This window comes from Erythrolamprus reginae, chromosome 4 (assembly GCF_031021105.1).
Source record: "Erythrolamprus reginae isolate rEryReg1 chromosome 4, rEryReg1.hap1, whole genome shotgun sequence".
In the NCBI taxonomy this organism is placed as follows: domain Eukaryota; kingdom Metazoa; phylum Chordata; class Lepidosauria; order Squamata; family Dipsadidae; genus Erythrolamprus; species Erythrolamprus reginae.
In genome coordinates, this window is record NC_091953.1 from 98226709 (window position 1) to 98245502 (window position 18794).

Here is an 18794-nt window from a genome sequence, read left to right on the forward strand (position 1 = left end):
TCTGCTCATTTCTCCCACACCTTTCTCCTCTCTTGAGCTCCATGAGTCTTTTCCCCATGCACTTTGGAAGGGGGGAGTTTGTCGCTGGGATTCAAAGCAGCACTGGCAAATCGAGAAGCCTCAGGGAAACAGTTCGGAATAAGAGGCAAAAAAATCTTAAACACTGGGTTTGTATCATGAAGTATGAAGAGGGGTTCGTAAGACGAGGTATCACTGTATTTCAAATATATTTCCTTACTTGTGCTTCTTTGAATAGTGGTGATTCTCATTGTCATCTATTTAATGAAATTTCCCTTCCCTCTTTCCTTTTAAACAATTTTGAAAACAATTCTTTTATCACTTTATTTATTTTTGCAACATTGACTTCCTGATTGTGCTGTCAAATCATAAAAATCTAAATGCTGGCCTAGTGAACTGACGATTTAATATTTTTGATTTATTATGAAGAGGACTATTGTAGAACCTCCTAAGAACACAATGCATTCTTCTGAAGAAACTGAAAATATAAAAATGTTCTTTCATCACCAGCATTCATTTGTAATTTCAAAGGTAAGATGTATAATTCTTACAAATAATGTATGAGATTTTCAAACTTACAAAAATATATTCTTTGTCTATATAAAATTTCAATGGCTATAAAGTGTCAATTTTAATTTTGGGGGGAATTATTTACCAGGCAATTCTCATCTTATGATAATTATTGAGCATTGAAATGTAATTGTAAGGCTTAGGGTTGTAAGTGAAATTACCTACATGACCGGAAGTAAAGTTAGGATCTTTTTTATGGCAGTTAAGCAAACATCACAGTAATTATCAATGCCACAGTTATTAAGTGAATGCCCAAGTCATTAAGTCAATCCATTCTTTTGAATGGCCCTTTTTGCCAGAAACTGGCAAAAAACTACGAATTGTGGTCATGTGACTGTGGAATGGAAATAATAAAGTCTGACCTACTCAACATCCATTCATGTGTCCACAGGGGGCATTCTGACCATTTATGATGTCTGGCATTCCTTTACAGGTTATAAAGCACCAATTCCTTTGCCATTGTCAATTCAAATAGTTGTAGAATGACCCCTTGTTAAGGGAGGACTACCTGTAGAAAAACAAACAATGCACTGAAGGGTAGAGGCTTTTGAAAAGAAAATTAATATACCATATTTATATGATTCAGAGAAACAACTTTTATTTGTTCCGACGAATTAAAAACATAATTTTTAAAATGGCAATTGGTAAAATACCAGGATAAGATGGGCACCTTCTTGAGTGGTATAAAACATTTATAGACCTTTTGGTACCCAAACTATGTCAAGTGTGTAAAGATAAAGGTAACTTTATCACTGGCATTTAATCAGGCTTATATTACAGTTATATTAAAAGCTTGTAGTGATCATAGTCAGTATGTTAATTATTCTCCAGTCTCATTGATAATGTGGACCTGAAGATTTTAACAGCGGTGTTGGCAAATAGATAAGAGCAACTAATAAAAAAAAGTTTGACCTATTTTTTCCCTTGCCAATTTGACTTCATCAGTAAGTCCAATTATAAAATATAATGTGGACATGAAGATTTTAACAGCAGTGTTGGCAAATAGATAAGAGCAACTGATAAAAAAAGTTTGACCTATTTTTTCCCTTGCCAATTTGACTTCATCAGTAAGTCCAATTATAAAATATAGGGGAAGTTTTTTTTCAGAAACAGTGCTTTGTTGGAAATGTAATAAAGATATTACTTCTTTATAAGACATGTTTTTACAGTCCTATACTCATCTAATTTTGGGAGAAAGTAGTGAATTACTGTATTTTTCAGAGTATAAGATGCTCTGGACTATAACATGCATGTAGCTTTCTGGGAGAGGAAAACAAGAAAAAAAATCTGCCTTTGCTTCCCAGCATCCATTCGGTATTCATTTGGCCCATGCGCCATGGCCAATTCGGTGTGGTCTGTTCACCACCACCACAGCCCATTCGTGTGGCCTGTTTGCCACTGGTGCAGCCCATTTGCCATTTGGCGCAGTCCATTCGCATTTCTATCATTATTTTTTTGACTTTTTTCTCTTTTTTATTTATCAATTAAAAAGCAATACGTTAAAAAAATGGTCCCAAAGTTGACAATCACTGAATGTTTTTTTCAATGGAAATGTGACTCCTTCCTGATGTTTCCCCACAAATCATTTAAGTAAACCCAGTACTCTGATGGGATCTTACTAGTTGCAATTGTGTTCCTTCATTTAATTTTTATTTATTTATAAACCATACATCTTGCTGTTGATCATAGGCTGTTAATCATTCCATTCTGAAGTGAGGTAGTGGTGCAAAGAAATATAGCTATGAGTCCATTTTTGTCTCTTACTCATTAACAGTCACAGTGGGACTTATTGGTTGCCATTTATTATAATTTTTGATTCTTAGAGTATATTATTCCCTGAAGTGCAATAATGATTCTCTGTGTCATCTGAAACCCTAAAAAGCTTTGTATATCTCCCCTTTGTACATCTGCCAATTTCTTTCAAGGTCATATTTACTGCAAGTGAACTGGGTGTCTTCGATCTGCTGAGAGAATCGGGGAAATTGCTGTCATCTGCAACTGTGGCAGAGCGTTTGAAGACCAGTCTCAATGGAATGCGAATGCTGCTGGGAGCCTGCGCGGAATTAAAGGTCCTGAAAGTGGAATGGAAGGAGGGCCAAGGTGATCCCGTTAGCAGGGAAAAGCAGTTACACTTATTTAAAAATGACCACATAGCATTATTTTTACTTAGCATTGATGGCCATTCTTTTCTCATTCCTCTTTTAATTTAAAATGTTTTTTTCATAGTTATGTGTTCTGCTGGCGTGTTTCAACCGCCCTTAATTACAGGGTAATTAGTCCAGGAAGACACACACCACACGATAAAAGGAAAACCCAAAGGTTTTTATAAACAGAAAAACAGAAACAGCTCCCTTTTTAAATGTCAAAGGGATTTTCTGATACACACAAGGCACAGGTTAAATGCGATCCAATTGCTCACCTAATAACTGGGAAATTGAGTCCAATTCTAAAGTCCAGGGAGTCCACACACAATCTTGAACAGCACAAAAACCATGATCTTGATGAAACAATGAATCAGATAAATTGCCATGAGGCTAAAACACCAGGCTGCGCTTTTATCTGTAGCATTAATTACAGCAGCCCCACCCAACCACAGTTGGCCTCATTTTCTCTTGTAATAATCCTTCAGTTGTTGTCTCCTATGCATCACTCTATGCATGCGTGGATGTGTCATTAATTCTTGTTCAGAATCCAGGGATGATACAGATGATTGATCTCCTCCTGGGCTGTCTGCCAAACTCCCCTCCTCAATGTCACTCATGCCTCCTTGGTCAGAGGAGACTTTGTCGGCAGATTCCACTGGGAGCAAAACAGGCCTGTGACATGTGGATGTCTCCCCCACATCCACCTCCACATTCCTTGGGGCAGGAGCTGGGCTACAACAGTTATGAGTTTTGTTCACTAATTTGTTACCTTATATAGCTTATGTCCAGAGAACTCAGCCACTTTGCCAGCTTGTGACTTGTTTCAACATTATTAAGAACTTTTTTTGGCATGCCAGATCAAGTGGTTTTGGTTTCATGAATTAAATAAATTCAAATGTAATCATTTATAATGAAGCGTATGCTTTGCACATCTCAAAAGTACAGTGGTGCTTCGGTACTCGAACGCTTTGGTTCTCGTACATTTCGGATACCGAACAAAATTTTCGGCAAAAATTTGCTTCGGTATCTGAACAAAAATTTGGATACCGAACAGCCACAGAAACTTTTGTTTATTATCCGAAATGAGGCGACGGGGTGAGAAGGAATGGGAGTCGGAATCTGACACGCCCATCCTGGCTGCCCACTAAACAGCCTCCCAGCGTGCTCCAAGCTGTAGGAAGGGGGGGGGCTGCAATACCGGCAGTTTCGGAGGGCCTCCTTTTCTCAATGGTTCGTTTTGTTCCCTTTAAGCAGCTACACCAACTTCCTCCTTCCCAACGGTGGCAGAGGCTTTCCTTTGAGCAGCAGCAGCGCCGGGAACGTGACATGAGAAAGAGAAGCCGCTGACATTCCCGGCGCTGCTGCTGCTCGAAGGAAAGCCTCTGCCGCCATCAGGAAGGAGAAAGTTGGTGTAGCTGCTTAAAGGGAAGACAAACCACTGAGGAAAGGAGCCCCCCCCCGCTCCAAGCTGTAGGAAGGGTGGGGGCAGCTGCAATACCAGCAGCTTCAGGGGCCTCCTTTCCTCAGTGATTCGTCTTCCCTTTAAGCAGCTACAACAACTTTCTCCTTCCTGATGGTGGCAGAGGCTTTCCTTCAAGCAGCAGCAGCGCTGGTAATGTCAGCAGCTTCCCTTTCTCATGTCACGTTCCCGGCGCTGCTGCTGCTCTAAGGAAAGCCACCGCCGCCGTCGCCACCACCGGGAAGGAGAAAGTTGGTGTAACTGCTTAAAGGGAAGAAGACGAACCACTGAGGAAAGGAGCCCCCCCGAAACTGCTGGTATTGCAGCTGCCCCCACCCTTACTACAGCTTGGAGTGCTTAGACCTCAGATCTTTATCCCATAGGAAATAAAGGAAATAGGGGCTGGAAACCAATTAAACCCATTTCCATTATTTCCTATGGGATAAATTAATTCAGTACTCGACCAAATCGGCTCTCGACCACACTTCTGGAACGAATTGTGGTCGAGAACCGAGGTACCACTGTATATGGAATTCAGCAATGGTGTTTTGAAGCAATAGTCTTATGCTTTCATTTTCAGATCTTTATGGAAACTCAGAGTTTGCTGATGTCTTTCTGGCTAAATCAAGCCCAAAGTCTCAGTATTACACCATGAAAATCTTTTCTGAATATACGTATTCATCACTGCAATACTTGCCTGAAGCTGTAAGGTAAGAAAGGAGCATTGGTGAAATAAAAAAATCTTTTCACCAAGAGTATTTTAGAGACCAGGACACTTGAAGAGCTTTCTTTCCCACACAAGTAACAAGAATTTGAGTCCTCACTTGGAAGTGGTATCATTTTTATGATTATGTACTAAATCATTCTAAAATAATCATGATTTCAATACAGTTTGCCTGTTTACTCTGCTACCTCCCCTAAGATCAAATAATTAATAATCTTTGAAGCTGTGGATTTGTTTAAGAATCATTCTGTTGCTTATGAGAGGTGGAGTTTCAGCAGATTCAGTGGTGGTGAACTGATTACATACCCTTTTCTTTTTGGACTTTCCAGTGGTTCATGTTACTTATAAAATATAATTCTTGCTTAACATCTTTGGAGAAGGTTCCTATGTATATACTGGCATGCCTGGACAGACACATATATGATGAGGGGTTTGTAAGACGAGGTATCACTGTATTTTGATGATTGAAGCAAAACTCAATTGACGAAATATCAGAATTCAGAAAGCCTAATATTCAAAGTTTAAAAAAAAACTGTAACAGAATTAGTTGAAATAATTTATTAGATCTTTATACTATTTAATAATAAAAAAATTAGTGAAACTAGATGGAAATAACATTTAATTACAGTTCATTCACTTCGCTGGTTTCAGGTACTGTTACACTATTTTTACAATATTTTTCAGGTAATATGATTCACTATTTTAATATAAGTAGCACTTGATGCTGGAAAGAAAGAAAAAATGTAATCATTAATGGTATTTTTCTTGCTTTCAATTTAAAAAATGCTACAGGGATGGAAAACCTCAGATTCTATCAATATGTGGCATTTCTTCAAAGGAATGTTATGGACCTTTGTACAGGTAAAAATAGCATTTTTATAACATCCAGGAAAGTTTTCTTTTAATAAGACAGGGGGATTACATTAGCAATTGATATCCACCAACACAGATTTCGGTGCTTTGCTCTTACTATGCTCATGTTCCACCCAACCTACAATCACAAATTTAGAGACTGCATTGCAAACTGTCTACTGGGCAATTTATCATCAGTTAATGGAAATTTTGGGAGATGGTTTGCAAGGAGAAGAAGGTATGGAGAGATGTGCTGAATAGGATTGTCATACTTTTGTCCTTTTTCTCATTATCTTCTGCTCCTAAACTCATCTGATCATTATTTCCTGGCTTGAATATAATTCAAAATTCCTGAAGTTTGAGCTATTTTTCAGATTCTTCAAAAACAACTGAGCCTGAGCCACATATTGGAATACTCAGGAATTACTTTTTTAAAAAATAATAATAATGTTTATTAAATATTAACATTTTAAAAAGGAGGGGGGAGACAAACATAACAGAAAAGTAACAAGGTACATAGTATATTATAAAATTGACAAATCATAATAACAAATATATATATATATATATATTTGATCATCAAAGTAGCATAAAAAGTATAAATAATATGGAGCAAGAAAATAAAAGGAAAAACACAAAAGGGCTAAAGAAGGAAATAAGGAAAAGGGGTAGGGAATAAAGAAAAAAGGAGTTCTGTTCAGTTCTGGTGATCTCACCTACAAAAAGATATTGACAAAATTGAACGGGTCCAAAGACGGGCTACAAGAATGGTGGAACGTCTTAAGCATAAAACATATCAGGAAAGACTTCATGAACTCAATCTGTATAGTCTGGAGGACAGAAGAAAAAGGGGGGACATGATCAAAACATTTAAATATGTTAAAGGGTTAAATAAGGTCCAGGAGGGAAGTGTTTTTAATAGGAAAGTGAACACAAGAACAAGGGGACACAATCTGAAGTTAGTTGGGGGAAAGATAAAAAACAACATGAGAAAATATTATTTTACTGAAAGAGTAGTAGATCCTTGGAACAAACTTCCAGGAGAGGTGGTTGATAAATCCACAGTAACTGAATTTAAACATGCCTGGGATAAACATATATCCATTGTAAGATAAAATACAGAAAATAGTATAAGGGCAGACTAGATGGATCATGAGGTCTTTTTCTGCCGTAAGTCTTCTATGTTTCTATGTTTCTAAGTGTGTCTGCAACATAGCAGACACTTTAGAATTGTATGACTGTGGTGCGCATGAGTAGTAAGTGTATATGAGCATGTATCATAAATGTATTAAGAATTTGTGGGTATATATATCAATAAATCTCAAAAGGATAAACTAAAAATTTAGATTGCAGAACTTGATATCTATCTTTAAGTTATCATGATTGATACCAATTAGTAGAAAATTATTAAGGTTCATTCATGAGTTGTCGTACCACTTCTCCCAGGCCTTGTAAAGGTCTGATTCATCCTTATTTTGAATTTCCATTGTGATTTTGGACATCTCTGCACATAATTTTCCATAATTTTTGTCAAAATATTTAATGTAGTTGGGGTATTTTCTTGTTTCCAGAATTGCGCATAGGCAATTCTGGCTGCTGTGAGAATTTGTATAATGAGATAGCAATCTTCTTTTGTAAACTTTTGTCTGAAAATTCCTAAGAGGAATAGCTCTGGTTTGGGTATTATAATCTGCGGTATAACTTGATCCAGAAGTTTCTAAATTTTTTGCCAATTGTTTTTTGCATATTCACACATCCACCATGCGTAATAATAGGTTCCAGGTTGGTTTTTAAATTTCTAACAAATGGGAGACATATTGGGAAACATTTTAGATAGTCAAGTGGGGGATAAATGCCATCTGTAAAACATTTTATATTGAGTTTCCTTGTAAGAGGTCGCTAGAACCAGTTTGTAGTTTATTGTCCAAATTTTTTCCCACTCAATCAAGTTGATTGGTAACTGAAGTTTTGAGCCCATTGATCCCTTCACTTCTTCTTCTAGAGTGTCCTGCGTTAACAAAAAATTATAAATTTTGGAGATTGTTTTTCCCTCTGGGGCATGAAAAATTGTGTCAGGTAAAATATTTTTTTGAAAGCCGAATTTGTTTTTATGTTCTCTGTATTTAGACTTAATTTGTAGGTATGATAGCCAGTCAAGTTTTATCCCTTTTTCAAAGAGGGTTTGCTTTGTAAATAGGTTATTGTTTTCGTCTAGTAATTGTTGGTATGTTAAAATTTTTGTGCGAGAAAAAACAGTTGGGTATATGATTATTTCAGTCAGTGATAACCATTTTGGAATAGAATGGTAATGGTTTTTCTTTATGTGTTGCTAGACAGTTATTAGTGCTTTTCTTATGTAGCAAGGTTTAAAGTAATTTGGTATTTTATGAATATCAGACATCAGAAAAGAGTGCCATCCAGATTGAAGATCAAATCCTTCAAGGGTTAGTATTCTTGTATTTTTTAATGTTATCCAGTCTTTTATCAACGTAAGAATTGAAGCTTGATGATAAAGTTCAAAATTTGGGAGGCTGAAGCCTCCTCTTGATCTGTGGTCCTGGAGGTTTTTTAATTTAAGCCTTGCTTTCTTTTTGGCCCAAATAAATTTGCGGATTTTTTTGTGTAAATTGTTTTTAAAAGGTTTTATTTAGGTTAATTATTAGGTCCCAAAGAGTTGGCCTCCTCCAGGTCCTGTCGACTAAATGATGCCGTCTGATGGGACCCAGGGGAAGAGCCTTCTCTGTGGTGACCCCATCCCTCTGGAATCAACTCCCCCCAGAGATTAGGACTGCCCCCACCCTCCTTGCCTTTTGAATAAATTATTATTATTATTATTATTAGAAACATTCTAACATAGAAGACTAACAGCAGAAAAAGACCTCTGCCCTTATACTACTTTCTGTATTTTATCTTAGGATGGATATATGTTTATCCCAGGCATGTTTAAATTCAGTTACTGTGGATTTACCAACCACGTCTGCTGGAAGTTTGTTCCAAGGATCTACTACTCTTTCAGTAAAATAATATTTTCTCACGTTGCTTTTGATCTTTCCCCCAACTAACTTCAGATTGTGTCCCCTTGTTCTTGTGTTCTATTGTTCTTGTGTTATTATTAATTGGCGCGATTTGAAATAGATATAAAAATCATGGAAGAATGTTGGTTTTTATTGTGGATATCTTTCCCTTTAGAGAGAGGTGTAGATTTGACCATCTGTTTAGATCCTTTTGTATGTCATGAAATACAATGTCATGGCCAGGAATTACTAAGGGCATAAACTGAATGGAAATGGGAACAAGTCATTCGGACCCCAGACAGACACCTAATGCCATTTCACTTCAATCTAGATATTAAGCAACCTGCTCTTTAAAACCAGAGTAGTAACACAAACAGTTACAAAAAATGAATAGAATAATGAAGAGTACAATTCTAGCTTCATGCTCAGATGTTACTCATGTTGTATTTTATTTAATTGAAGCTCTGTTCAATTCTAGATCAAGGGAAGGTGTTGAAAGCTTTTTCAGGTACATGGATGAGGCTTGGAGTCTGCATGGAAAAGAAGTGGTCTCTGCCTTTGATCTTTCTGGTTTTCAGCTCATTTATGATCTGGGTGGTAAGTCCATGAAGGTCTTCATCATGCACATTACTACCAATTTAATGCTATGTGATACTCTGGAGATCTTATAATTCTCCAATTTCAATAGTAGAATTGCAAGATCCCATCCTGTGATCTTGTTTTTCCTAGAGGTTTGAATTTTACTTATAAATACTGTAACTATTTTTGAAACTGTTTATCAAAATTACTGGATGTCTCAAAATAACAATCAACAGTCCTGTGATTGTTTGGAAAGAGGTGGAAGAAATTTTAAAGATGAAAGCATTCTTCTCCTTCTTTTTTCTTTTCTTGCCTGGGTGAGTTGTTGCCATGATACATAATATGAAAAGAGAACCAGGTGGTGTAGTGACTAGAAACCAGGACACTGTGAGTTTTAATCCTGTGTTAGGCATCAAGCCAGCTGGGTGACCTTGGGCCAATCTCTCCTAGTCCTAGGAAGGAGACAATGGCAAACCATTTCTGAAATCTTCACAAGAAAACAAACATTAGAGGATGCATCACAGTTCTACATTTACTGTCATGGAATTTTTAGAGTAAAAGATGCTTCAACATAACACCTGATATGCATACAATGTACTTTAGCTGGTTTTTACACATACAATATATTTTTTGCTAACTGTTAGCTGCAATTCCCTAAAAGAAATTATGCAACAAGACAAAGAGGGCAAAAGTGACAAAGGTTTATTTGAGTGTGATAATCTCTCTCGCTCCCCAAGTATAGACCTTTACAGAAGCAAAAAGCAGGTTAGTTATACCCAAATACAGTGTTTCCCAACCTTGGCAACTGGAAGATATTTGGACTTCAACTCCCAAAATTTCCCAACCCAGCATTCGCTAGCTGGGGAATTCTGGGAGTTGAAGTCCAAATATCTTCAAGTTGCCAAGGTTGGGAAACACTGCCCTAACATACTCCTCCCAGTCCTACGCCAGCTAGCCCGATGTGGTGGGTCATAAACTAAATTCCCTCCCCAAAACACCTACCCTCTTTTTAAGAAGCCATAGTAAAAATTTAATGATTGCCTGTCTACATGTCCTTTCAAGCGTATACTTCTTCCTTATCCACAGGATAAACTAAGCCAGCCGGGTCTGCTTAATCTCTCCCCCTTTAAACAATAGTTACTCATCCTCTAACTGCAAGGCACATTCTGTTACAAATAGCACTTCTTGCACCTTTTAGTTAAAAAGGTCAGAGTACATATAAAGGACAAAGGCTTTTTACAATTTAACAAAACTGACTCCGTTTTAACATCTTTCACTAACCATTTATCTTAATGTGACAAAGTAGTATGAAAGTGGATGAAATTACCCAAATGGCAGTAAAGGGAGATATTGTGGTTATGGGTGATTTCAACATGCCTGATGTTGACTGGAATATCCCCAGTACCCTTACATGCAAAACTAAGAATATAGTAGAGGCCTTTACAGGAGCAACTCTGGCACAGCTGGTTAAGACACCAACTAGAGGGGAGAATATTCTAAATTTAGTTTTTACAAATGGGAATTGGGTTTCAGAGGTCAAGGTGTGAGAAAATTTAGGTTGCAGTGACCATCTATGTTTGTGGTTTGATGCAAAAACTGCTTGTGAGCAATCCTATACTGCAACCAAAGTATTGGATTTCAGAAAAACAATTTTTAATGCAATGGGGGAATATTTAAATAATGAATTAAAGGGGAGGGATAAAATGGCAGGAGCGAGCACCCAGTGGGCTATCTTAAAAGCCACAGGACTGTATGTAAGGCAAATAACTAAAGGTAAAAGGAAGAAGAAACCGCTATGGTTTAGCAATGATGTAAGGGCTATAGTCAATGAAAAAAAGGCTGCCTATAGGAGGTATAAAGAGTCTGGAAGTATGGCTGATAGAGAGGTGTATAAAATGAGATAGAAGGAGGCGAAACAGATAATATATGTTGCTAAAGCCTCAAAAGAGGAAGAAATTGCCATATCTGTAAAGAAGGGGGATAAAACCTTCTTCAGATATATTAGTGATAGGAAGAAGAAAAACTGCAGCATCACGAAGCTTAGTACCGGGAATAATACATGCATTGATGGGGATAAGGAGATCGCTGACCATTTCAATAGCTACTTCTGTACAGTTTTCTCAAAAGACACCTTACAAAATAATACTATAGAGGGATATAGCATTGCTTCCAGCTGTACGGATTCAGCTCCAGTGATCTTAGAAGCCGATGTTTTAGAAGAACTTGAATGATTAAAGATAAATAAGGCAATGGGTCCAGATGGCATCCACCCCAGAGTTCTTAAAGAACTCAGATCTGTCATTGCTACCCCACTGACTGATTTGTTTAACCAATCCCTGTTAACAGGAGATGTTCCTGAGACTGGCCAGTGTTGTGCTTATCCATAAGAAGGGCAGTAGAGAAGAAGCTGGTAACTACAGGCCAGTTAGTGACCATGACAAAGGCAATGCTTCTTAGCCCCTTAGTCTTCGACCATTATTTAATTGCTCTGAGAAGAATATCATATCTGGTGTGTGTCCACCTACTTGAGTCAGGTCCATGGCTGTCATGGTGGCCATGAACTCCTGTGCTAATCCAGAGCAACCGCCGAGTGATGGCAGATTGAAGTCCCCCAGGACAATAAGTCCGGGGAACTCCACGACCAACCCGGCCACCTCCTTGAGCAGCACAGGCAGGGCTGTTGACACACAGCTGGGAGGCAGGTACGTGAGTAACAAGCCCACCTGAACCCCTGAATCCAACTTCACAAGGAGTGACTCACAACCCGCAATCTCAGGGGCAACGAGTCTACGCAGGTGAAGGTTCTCCCTGGCTACAATAGCCACTCCCCCCTTCCCTGAGGTCGAGGCTGATGCCATATCTGAAACCCAGCTGGGCATAATTCCAAGAGAGCAACTCCTCCCTCTGGGCCCAGCCAGGTTTCAGTCACACAGGCCAGATCGGCCTCCTCATCCAGGATTAAATCCCGCATGAGGAGAGCTTTATTTACTACCGATCTGGCATTGAGCAGCAGCAGCTTGAGCCCAGGGCCCAGATTACACTCGTCACCAGAACCCCGGGCTGAGCTCATGGAACTGGAACAAGGGATCACTATTAAGCAGTGATCTCTTTTTCCTCTAGAACGGCTAGCCCTGTGACTCCCGCCATATCTACCTCTCCCCAGCAGGACTGGAATATTCTGGCCCTCTGTCACCCCGGAGAAAGATGCCCCCGTCCCTCCTGTCTCTCTACCGCCAGGTAGGCTAAATTCTGCATTTAAACTATCCCCATTGTACCCATACATAGCATCCCACCCACCCCGCTCATTCATCTCATATAAATTACAATTACCATTCACCTCATCCATACTATAGTCTGACCCATCCCATCCATTCAGCAAATTAATCCAATCATTCATTCCATTCATTTCATATATGCCTTCCATCCGATCCCAAATATCCATCGCTAAAATTACCCCCCAATAAATTAATTAAAAATATATACAAGTTAAAATTAATTCATCAAAATAGGTTAAAAGGTCAACTATTAATATTAGACCCACTAATAAAATAATTAAACCCACTAATAAACAGATGATTTAACTAAAAACAATAAAAAAACAATAAGAGCATTAAAAAACACAATAACAATACAGTGGTACCTCGGTTCTCGACCACAATTCGTTCCAGAAGTGTGGTCGAGAACCGATTTGGTCGAGTACCAAATTAATTTATCCCATAGGAAATAATGGAAATGGGTTTAATTGGTTTCCAGCCCCTATTTCCTTTATTTCCTATGGGATAAAGATATGAGGTCTAAGCACTCCAAGCTGTAGTAAGGGTGGGGGCAGTTTCGGGGGGGCCTCCTTTCCTCAGTGGTTCGTCTTCTTCCCTTTAAGCAGTTACACCAACTTTCTCTTTCCCAGCAGTAGCGACGGCGGCAGCGGCTTTCCTTAGAGCAGCAGCAGCGCCGGGAACGTGACATGAGAAAGGGAAGCCGTTGATGTTCTCGGTGCTGCTACTGCTCTAAGGAAAGCCTCTGCTGCCGTCGCTACTCTCGGGAAAGAGAAAGTTGGTGTAACTGCTTAAAGGGAAGATGAACCACTGAGGAAAGGAGCCCCCCGAAACTGACGGTATTGCAGCCGCCCCACCCTTCCTACACCCTTCCGCTCCAAGCTGTAGGGAGTGGGGGGGGGGTGGCTGCAATACCGTCAGTTTCAGGGGGGCTCCTTTCCTCAGTGGTTCGTCTTCCCTTTAAGCAGTTACACCATCTTTCTCTTTCCCGAGAGTAGCAACTGCGGCTGCGGCTTTCCTTACAGCAGCAGCAGCGCCGGGAACGTGAGATGAGAAAGGGAAGCCGTTGATGTTCCCGGTGCTGCTACTGCTCTAAGGAAAGCCTCTGCTGCCGTCGCCACTCTCGGGAAAGAGAAAGTTGGTGTAACTGCTTAAAGGGAAGATGAACCACTGAGGAAAGGAGCCCCCCCGAAACTGACGGTATTGCAGCCGCCCCACCCTTCCTACACCCTTCCGCTCCAAGCTGTAGGGAGTGGGGGGGGGCTGCAATACCGTCAGTTTCGGGTGGGGCTCCTTTCCTCAGTGGTTCGTCTTCCCGTTAAGCAGTTACAGCAACTTTCTCTTTCCTGAGAGTAGCGACGGCAGCAGAGGCTTTCCTTAGAGTAGCAGCAGCGCCGGGAACGTGAGATGAGAAAGGGAAACCGCTGATGTTCCCGGCGCTGTTACTGCTCTAAGGAAAGGCTCTGCTGCCGTCGCTACTCTCGGGAAAGAGAAAGTTGGTGTAACTGCTTAAAGGGAAGACGAACCACTGAGGAAAGGAGCTCCTCCGAAACTGCCGGTATTGCAGCCGCCCCCCCCACTCCCTACAGCTTGGAGCACGACTGGGAGGCTGTTTAGTGGGCGGCCAGAATGGGCATGTCAGATTCCGACTCCCATTCCTTCTCACCCCGTCCCCTCATTTCGGATAATAAACAAAATTTTCTGTGGCTGTTCGGTATCCGAATTTTTGTTCAGATACCGAAGCAAATTTTTGCTGAAAATTTTGTTCGTTATCCGAAATGTACGAGAAAGGAAGCGTTCGAGTACCGAGGTGCCACTGTATAGGGAAAGTCAGTCAATCAGCAGTTCTTAAAAGCATTCAGCAGTCTTAATAGTCAACAGTAGATGGCGCCAAACCCTAGGCTGGCTGTGTTCTAAAAGATCTAAAATAAATGTTCGAGTCTCTAAGTGGGTTAGTCTTTTTGATGCCGGCCATTGCCACCAGCCAGCATCCTCCAATCTTATTTGTGTGCTTCTTCCATCTCTACAATGTCTTAGGCTTCCGTCAGTCACCCCACTCGCCCTCCAATACTTCCAGTCTCTATTTTTTGTATCGGGTGACATCTCTGGCTCTCGTTACTTGGGAGTCCCTGTAGTTCAGTCTTCAGCAATCTCCAATAATATCCAGTCTCTCCTCGATAGTTCTCCTCGACAGTCTCTGATTAGCCTCCAGCTGTGCTATATTTCCTCGATCTTCTCTCCTTCCTCCCCTGTAATTTTCACTCTCTTGGCAATAGCACAGTTCTTCTGACGCTGCGTGCACCCAGCATTTGGCACCCAGCGTCCCAGTGCTGCCTGGCTCGATTAATCAGGTCTGTTTGGTTGGTAGGCTAATTCTCGATCTAAGTCTCAGTCTGTCACCATTTTTTCGAGCCCCAGCTGATCGGAGCTCCCAGCTCTATCATGGTAGAAACACTCCAGATAGAAAGGGTAACGAGGTCTTCCAAGATGGGAGACTCTCACCTCACTGGACCATATGCAATCAGCTCATTCTTGATCTATCCCTGCAACGGTCACCTTAACGGTCGCCATCTTCCGAGCCCCAGCTGATCGGGGCTCCCGGTTCCTCCATGGAAAAAAGCAGAAAAAATACTGCAGAAGATAGGGCACGGAGGTCTCTCGAGACAGGGGATTCTCACCTCACTGGACCATGTGCTGACTTTTCAAAAATTGGCCAAATTTACCCCATATTTTGATGTCAATTGCCGTAGTCCGGCGGACCAGCAGTCTCTTTCCTCCTTCCTGCTGCCCCACCAGAATCCTATGAAGTATTCATAGGATAGAAAAAGGCAAAAGTTGATTTAAAATAGATACTATTGAATGGAAGTTTAAGCAATGGTATAGAAAAGGATTGGATTGATTTTGTTGCACCCACTTAGAATAAAATGATGTTCTTTTGTTTTAATCAAGCAAAGTAATGAAGGAAAATGTGATGCAAAGAGTCACTGGATAGGAATGGAATGAGAAATAAAACTTAGTAAATAGATTTTCAAAGAAATGAAAAAATGTGCATAGTAAAAGAACAGAATTAAAAATACTGTTAAAAAACAGTACTGTTTTTTAACAGTATTGTTAAAATAGTACTGTTTTAACAGTACTGTTTTAATATTACTATTAATAGTACTATTAGTACTATTAATAGTACTATTAGTACTATTAATAGTACTATTAGTACTATTAATAGTACTAATAGTACTATTTTAACAGTACTGTTAAAATATTGTTAAAAAACAATATAGGAGAAGGAATCAGACAATATATATCTCAATGAATATGTTTTTTTTAAATCAGACAATATATATCTCAATGAATATCTCAATGAATCAGACAATATATATCTCAATGAATATGTTTTTTTTTAAATCACAATATTATATGCCAGATTAGGGCAGATGGATGAAAAATAAAACAATGAGCTAAGGTTTTTTTAAAGTACAGTAGTCCCTCGCTATACCGCGCTTCACCTACTGCGGCTTCACTTCATCGCGGGTTTCTGAGGAAGTCGATCGGCAGATTTAAACAGCCCGCCGAACTCGATTGGCAGGTTTTTTTTAAAAAAAATATATCTAAAATTGTAAATACTGTATTTAAATACTGTATCTAAAATAAATACTGTGTGGGAAGGGTTTATAAACACTTAAAACAATGAAAACTTACCAAACAATTACAATATAAATACTTAAATAAGTACTATCAGTCGATAAATTCCCCATCGCGGATTTCACCTATCGCGGCCAGGTCTGGAACGTAACACCAGCGATAGGTGAGGGACTACTGTAGTCATAAATATTCTAGTAAAATGTTAAAAATGTTGACCTGCAGGATATTTTTTCTAACATAGTTCCTTTTTTTTGTATTTTGTTCTTTTTTCAAGGCAGTAGCGGTGGCTTAGCTAAAGAATTGATTTCAAAATACCCAAATTGTACTGTGAAAGTTTTTGACCTTCCTGAAGTTGTGGAAATATCTAAAAAATTTAATGCATTTTCAGATGACTCCCAGATATCTTTCCATGAAGGTAATATAAGTTTGGAATCAATATTTATGCCATTTCAAAAAAAAAAACTCTATTGAAAGAAGCTAGTGGCATTTCAAGCCAAGCTTTGTGAAAGGGAGAGTAGATTCTGTATCTAAGGTGATAATAGACTTTGATTTCTACCTTATTAAAGGAATTATTCTTTTTGCAGGGAATTTCTTTCAAGATCCAATTTCTGAAGCAGATCTTTACATCTTATCAAGAGTCCTATTTAATTGGAATGATGAAAAGTGCACCCAGCTACTAACAAAAGTATTTATGGTCTGTAAACCAGGTAGGCATATCTGTTTTACCATAAAGAGAAAAACTGCCATTTTGAATGGGAAGTGAAGCCAGCCAATCAGGGCTTTCCATGGTTTTTTTCTGTACTTGCAACAATTTTTGACAAAATATCAATTTGTGACCTAAAATTGGCTTGGAGGTTTTTTTGTAGGCCATTGCAGTCATTAAATGAGTCACCAAACATGCAATCTTGGCTCTGCCAGTTGGGGTTGTGTGGGTAATAAAGTGGGCAGGCAGTTCCGCTCCATGAATGGAAGGGGATCTTTGGCCTGGATTGTTGAAAGGAAGCTAGAATCCTAAAGGTCTGAGTTGTGATGGAATATAATGGGGAAGATTCCCAACAAGGTATGGCCACATTCCAGAGGAGCAAAATATAACTCAATTCAGATAGTTTGATACAATCTGAAGTTAGTTGGGGGAAAGATCAAAAGCAACATGAGAAAATATTATTTTACTGAAAGAATAGTAGTAGATCCTTGGAACAAATTTCCAGCAAACGTGGTAGAGAAATCCACAGTAACTGAATTTAAACATGCCTGGGATAAACATATATCTATCCTAAGATAAAATACAGAAAATAGTATAAGGGCAGACCTTTTTCTGCCATCAGTCTTCTATGTTTCTATGCCCCAATGAAAGGCAGTGGCCTTTTCCCTCCCCTCCCCTCTTTGGCGGTGGACTCCAGCTGTCAGCCACACATCCAACTGCACATTCATCTGTCTCTTCCTCTGCCTCCCTTCCTCTCTCCCTCCCTCCCTCCCTCCCTGTGTGTGTGTGTATGTGATCACCCTGTGCCACAGTCCAGCACCCAGGCCGGGAGCCACCCTGCTATCCTCCAGGGGTTTCCTCCACTGAGGAAAGGTGCTGATGACTTTACAGGCTTCTCTCTCTCTCTCCTCCTTCTCCCACCCATCAGTGGTATCTGAAACTCATGGAGGATGGCAGGTTGGCTCCCAGCCAGCATGGTGGACTGTGGCACCCGGAGAGCCCAGAGACACACACACACACACACAAAGGGAATGAACGGGTGACTGGGTGCCTGGCTGACAGTTCCCTTCCAGCATCGGAGAGGAGGGAAAGCGAAGTGGCCTTTCATTGAGGCGTGTGGAGCAAGGCAGGACTCCTCTTGTTGTCTCTCCTGTTCCCCACCCTTCCTGGGCATGACATGGCTTTATGCCCCTCACTTCAGCCAGTTTGCAGAGGTGAACAAAAATCCCACCACAAGGCCACAGCCATAGTAATGAAAATGAGATGCATGAACACTTTTTCTTTTCCATAGAACTTATTCCTGAGTTAACAAATTACTTTTGCAACAGGTGGTGGAGTCTTGGTAGTGGAGCCAACTATTAATGAAGAAATATCTGGATCTTTCCCTGCTCATATGTACAGCATCTTAACGTTGCTTCATTGTGAAGGAAAAGTACGGACAGCCTTAGAGTATCGTATACTCTTCAATACAGCTGGCTTTAAAAATATTCAGTTCAAGAAAGGGAGTATCTTTGATGTCATTTTGGTCAGAAAATAGTATTCAACATGTTTCATTCCTACTGAGTGTTAAAAATATTATAATTATAAAGTTACTTTTACTATTGGATTCTAACTTGTGAGTGTATTTGGTGTTACTTGGTGTTGTGAGTCCCTATGATGTTGTGCATAGAAATATAAACAAACAAACAAACAAACAAACAAATAGTTGCAAAGTTGTGTCCACCCATCGCAACCCCATGAAAAACATTCCTCCTGTCCTATATCATCGCCTAGAGTCCATTTAAGCTTATGCCTACTGCTTCAGTGAGCCCATCCAGCCA

At 39.8% G+C, this 18794-nt stretch overlaps 1 protein-coding gene across 1 annotated transcript; it reads left to right on the top strand.

The window, feature by feature from the left end:
- The first annotated feature begins 441 nt into the window (after positions 1-441).
- Positions 442-18511, top strand: LOC139167359 (acetylserotonin O-methyltransferase-like). Its single transcript, XM_070751828.1, has 8 exons — positions 442-549; positions 2514-2688; positions 4772-4901; positions 5708-5776; positions 9260-9378; positions 16546-16686; positions 16856-16978; positions 18303-18511. The coding sequence occupies exons 1-8, from the start codon at positions 442-444 to the stop codon at positions 18509-18511; spliced, it is 1074 nt and encodes a 357-aa protein (XP_070607929.1).
- Positions 18512-18794: the final 283 nt, after the last annotated feature.

Excerpts from the sequence above, each read along its gene's own strand:
- LOC139167359 (XM_070751828.1), top strand. The coding sequence starts at position 442 with ATGAAGAGGACTATTGTAGAACCTCCTAAGAACACAATGCATTCTTCT. Across the intron at positions 2,689-4,771 it reads GGAATGGAAGGAGGGCCAAG|ATCTTTATGGAAACTCAGAG; the intron begins GTGATCCCGTTA and ends TTTCATTTTCAG. Across the intron at positions 4,902-5,707 it reads TACTTGCCTGAAGCTGTAAG|GGATGGAAAACCTCAGATTC; the intron begins GTAAGAAAGGAG and ends AAAATGCTACAG.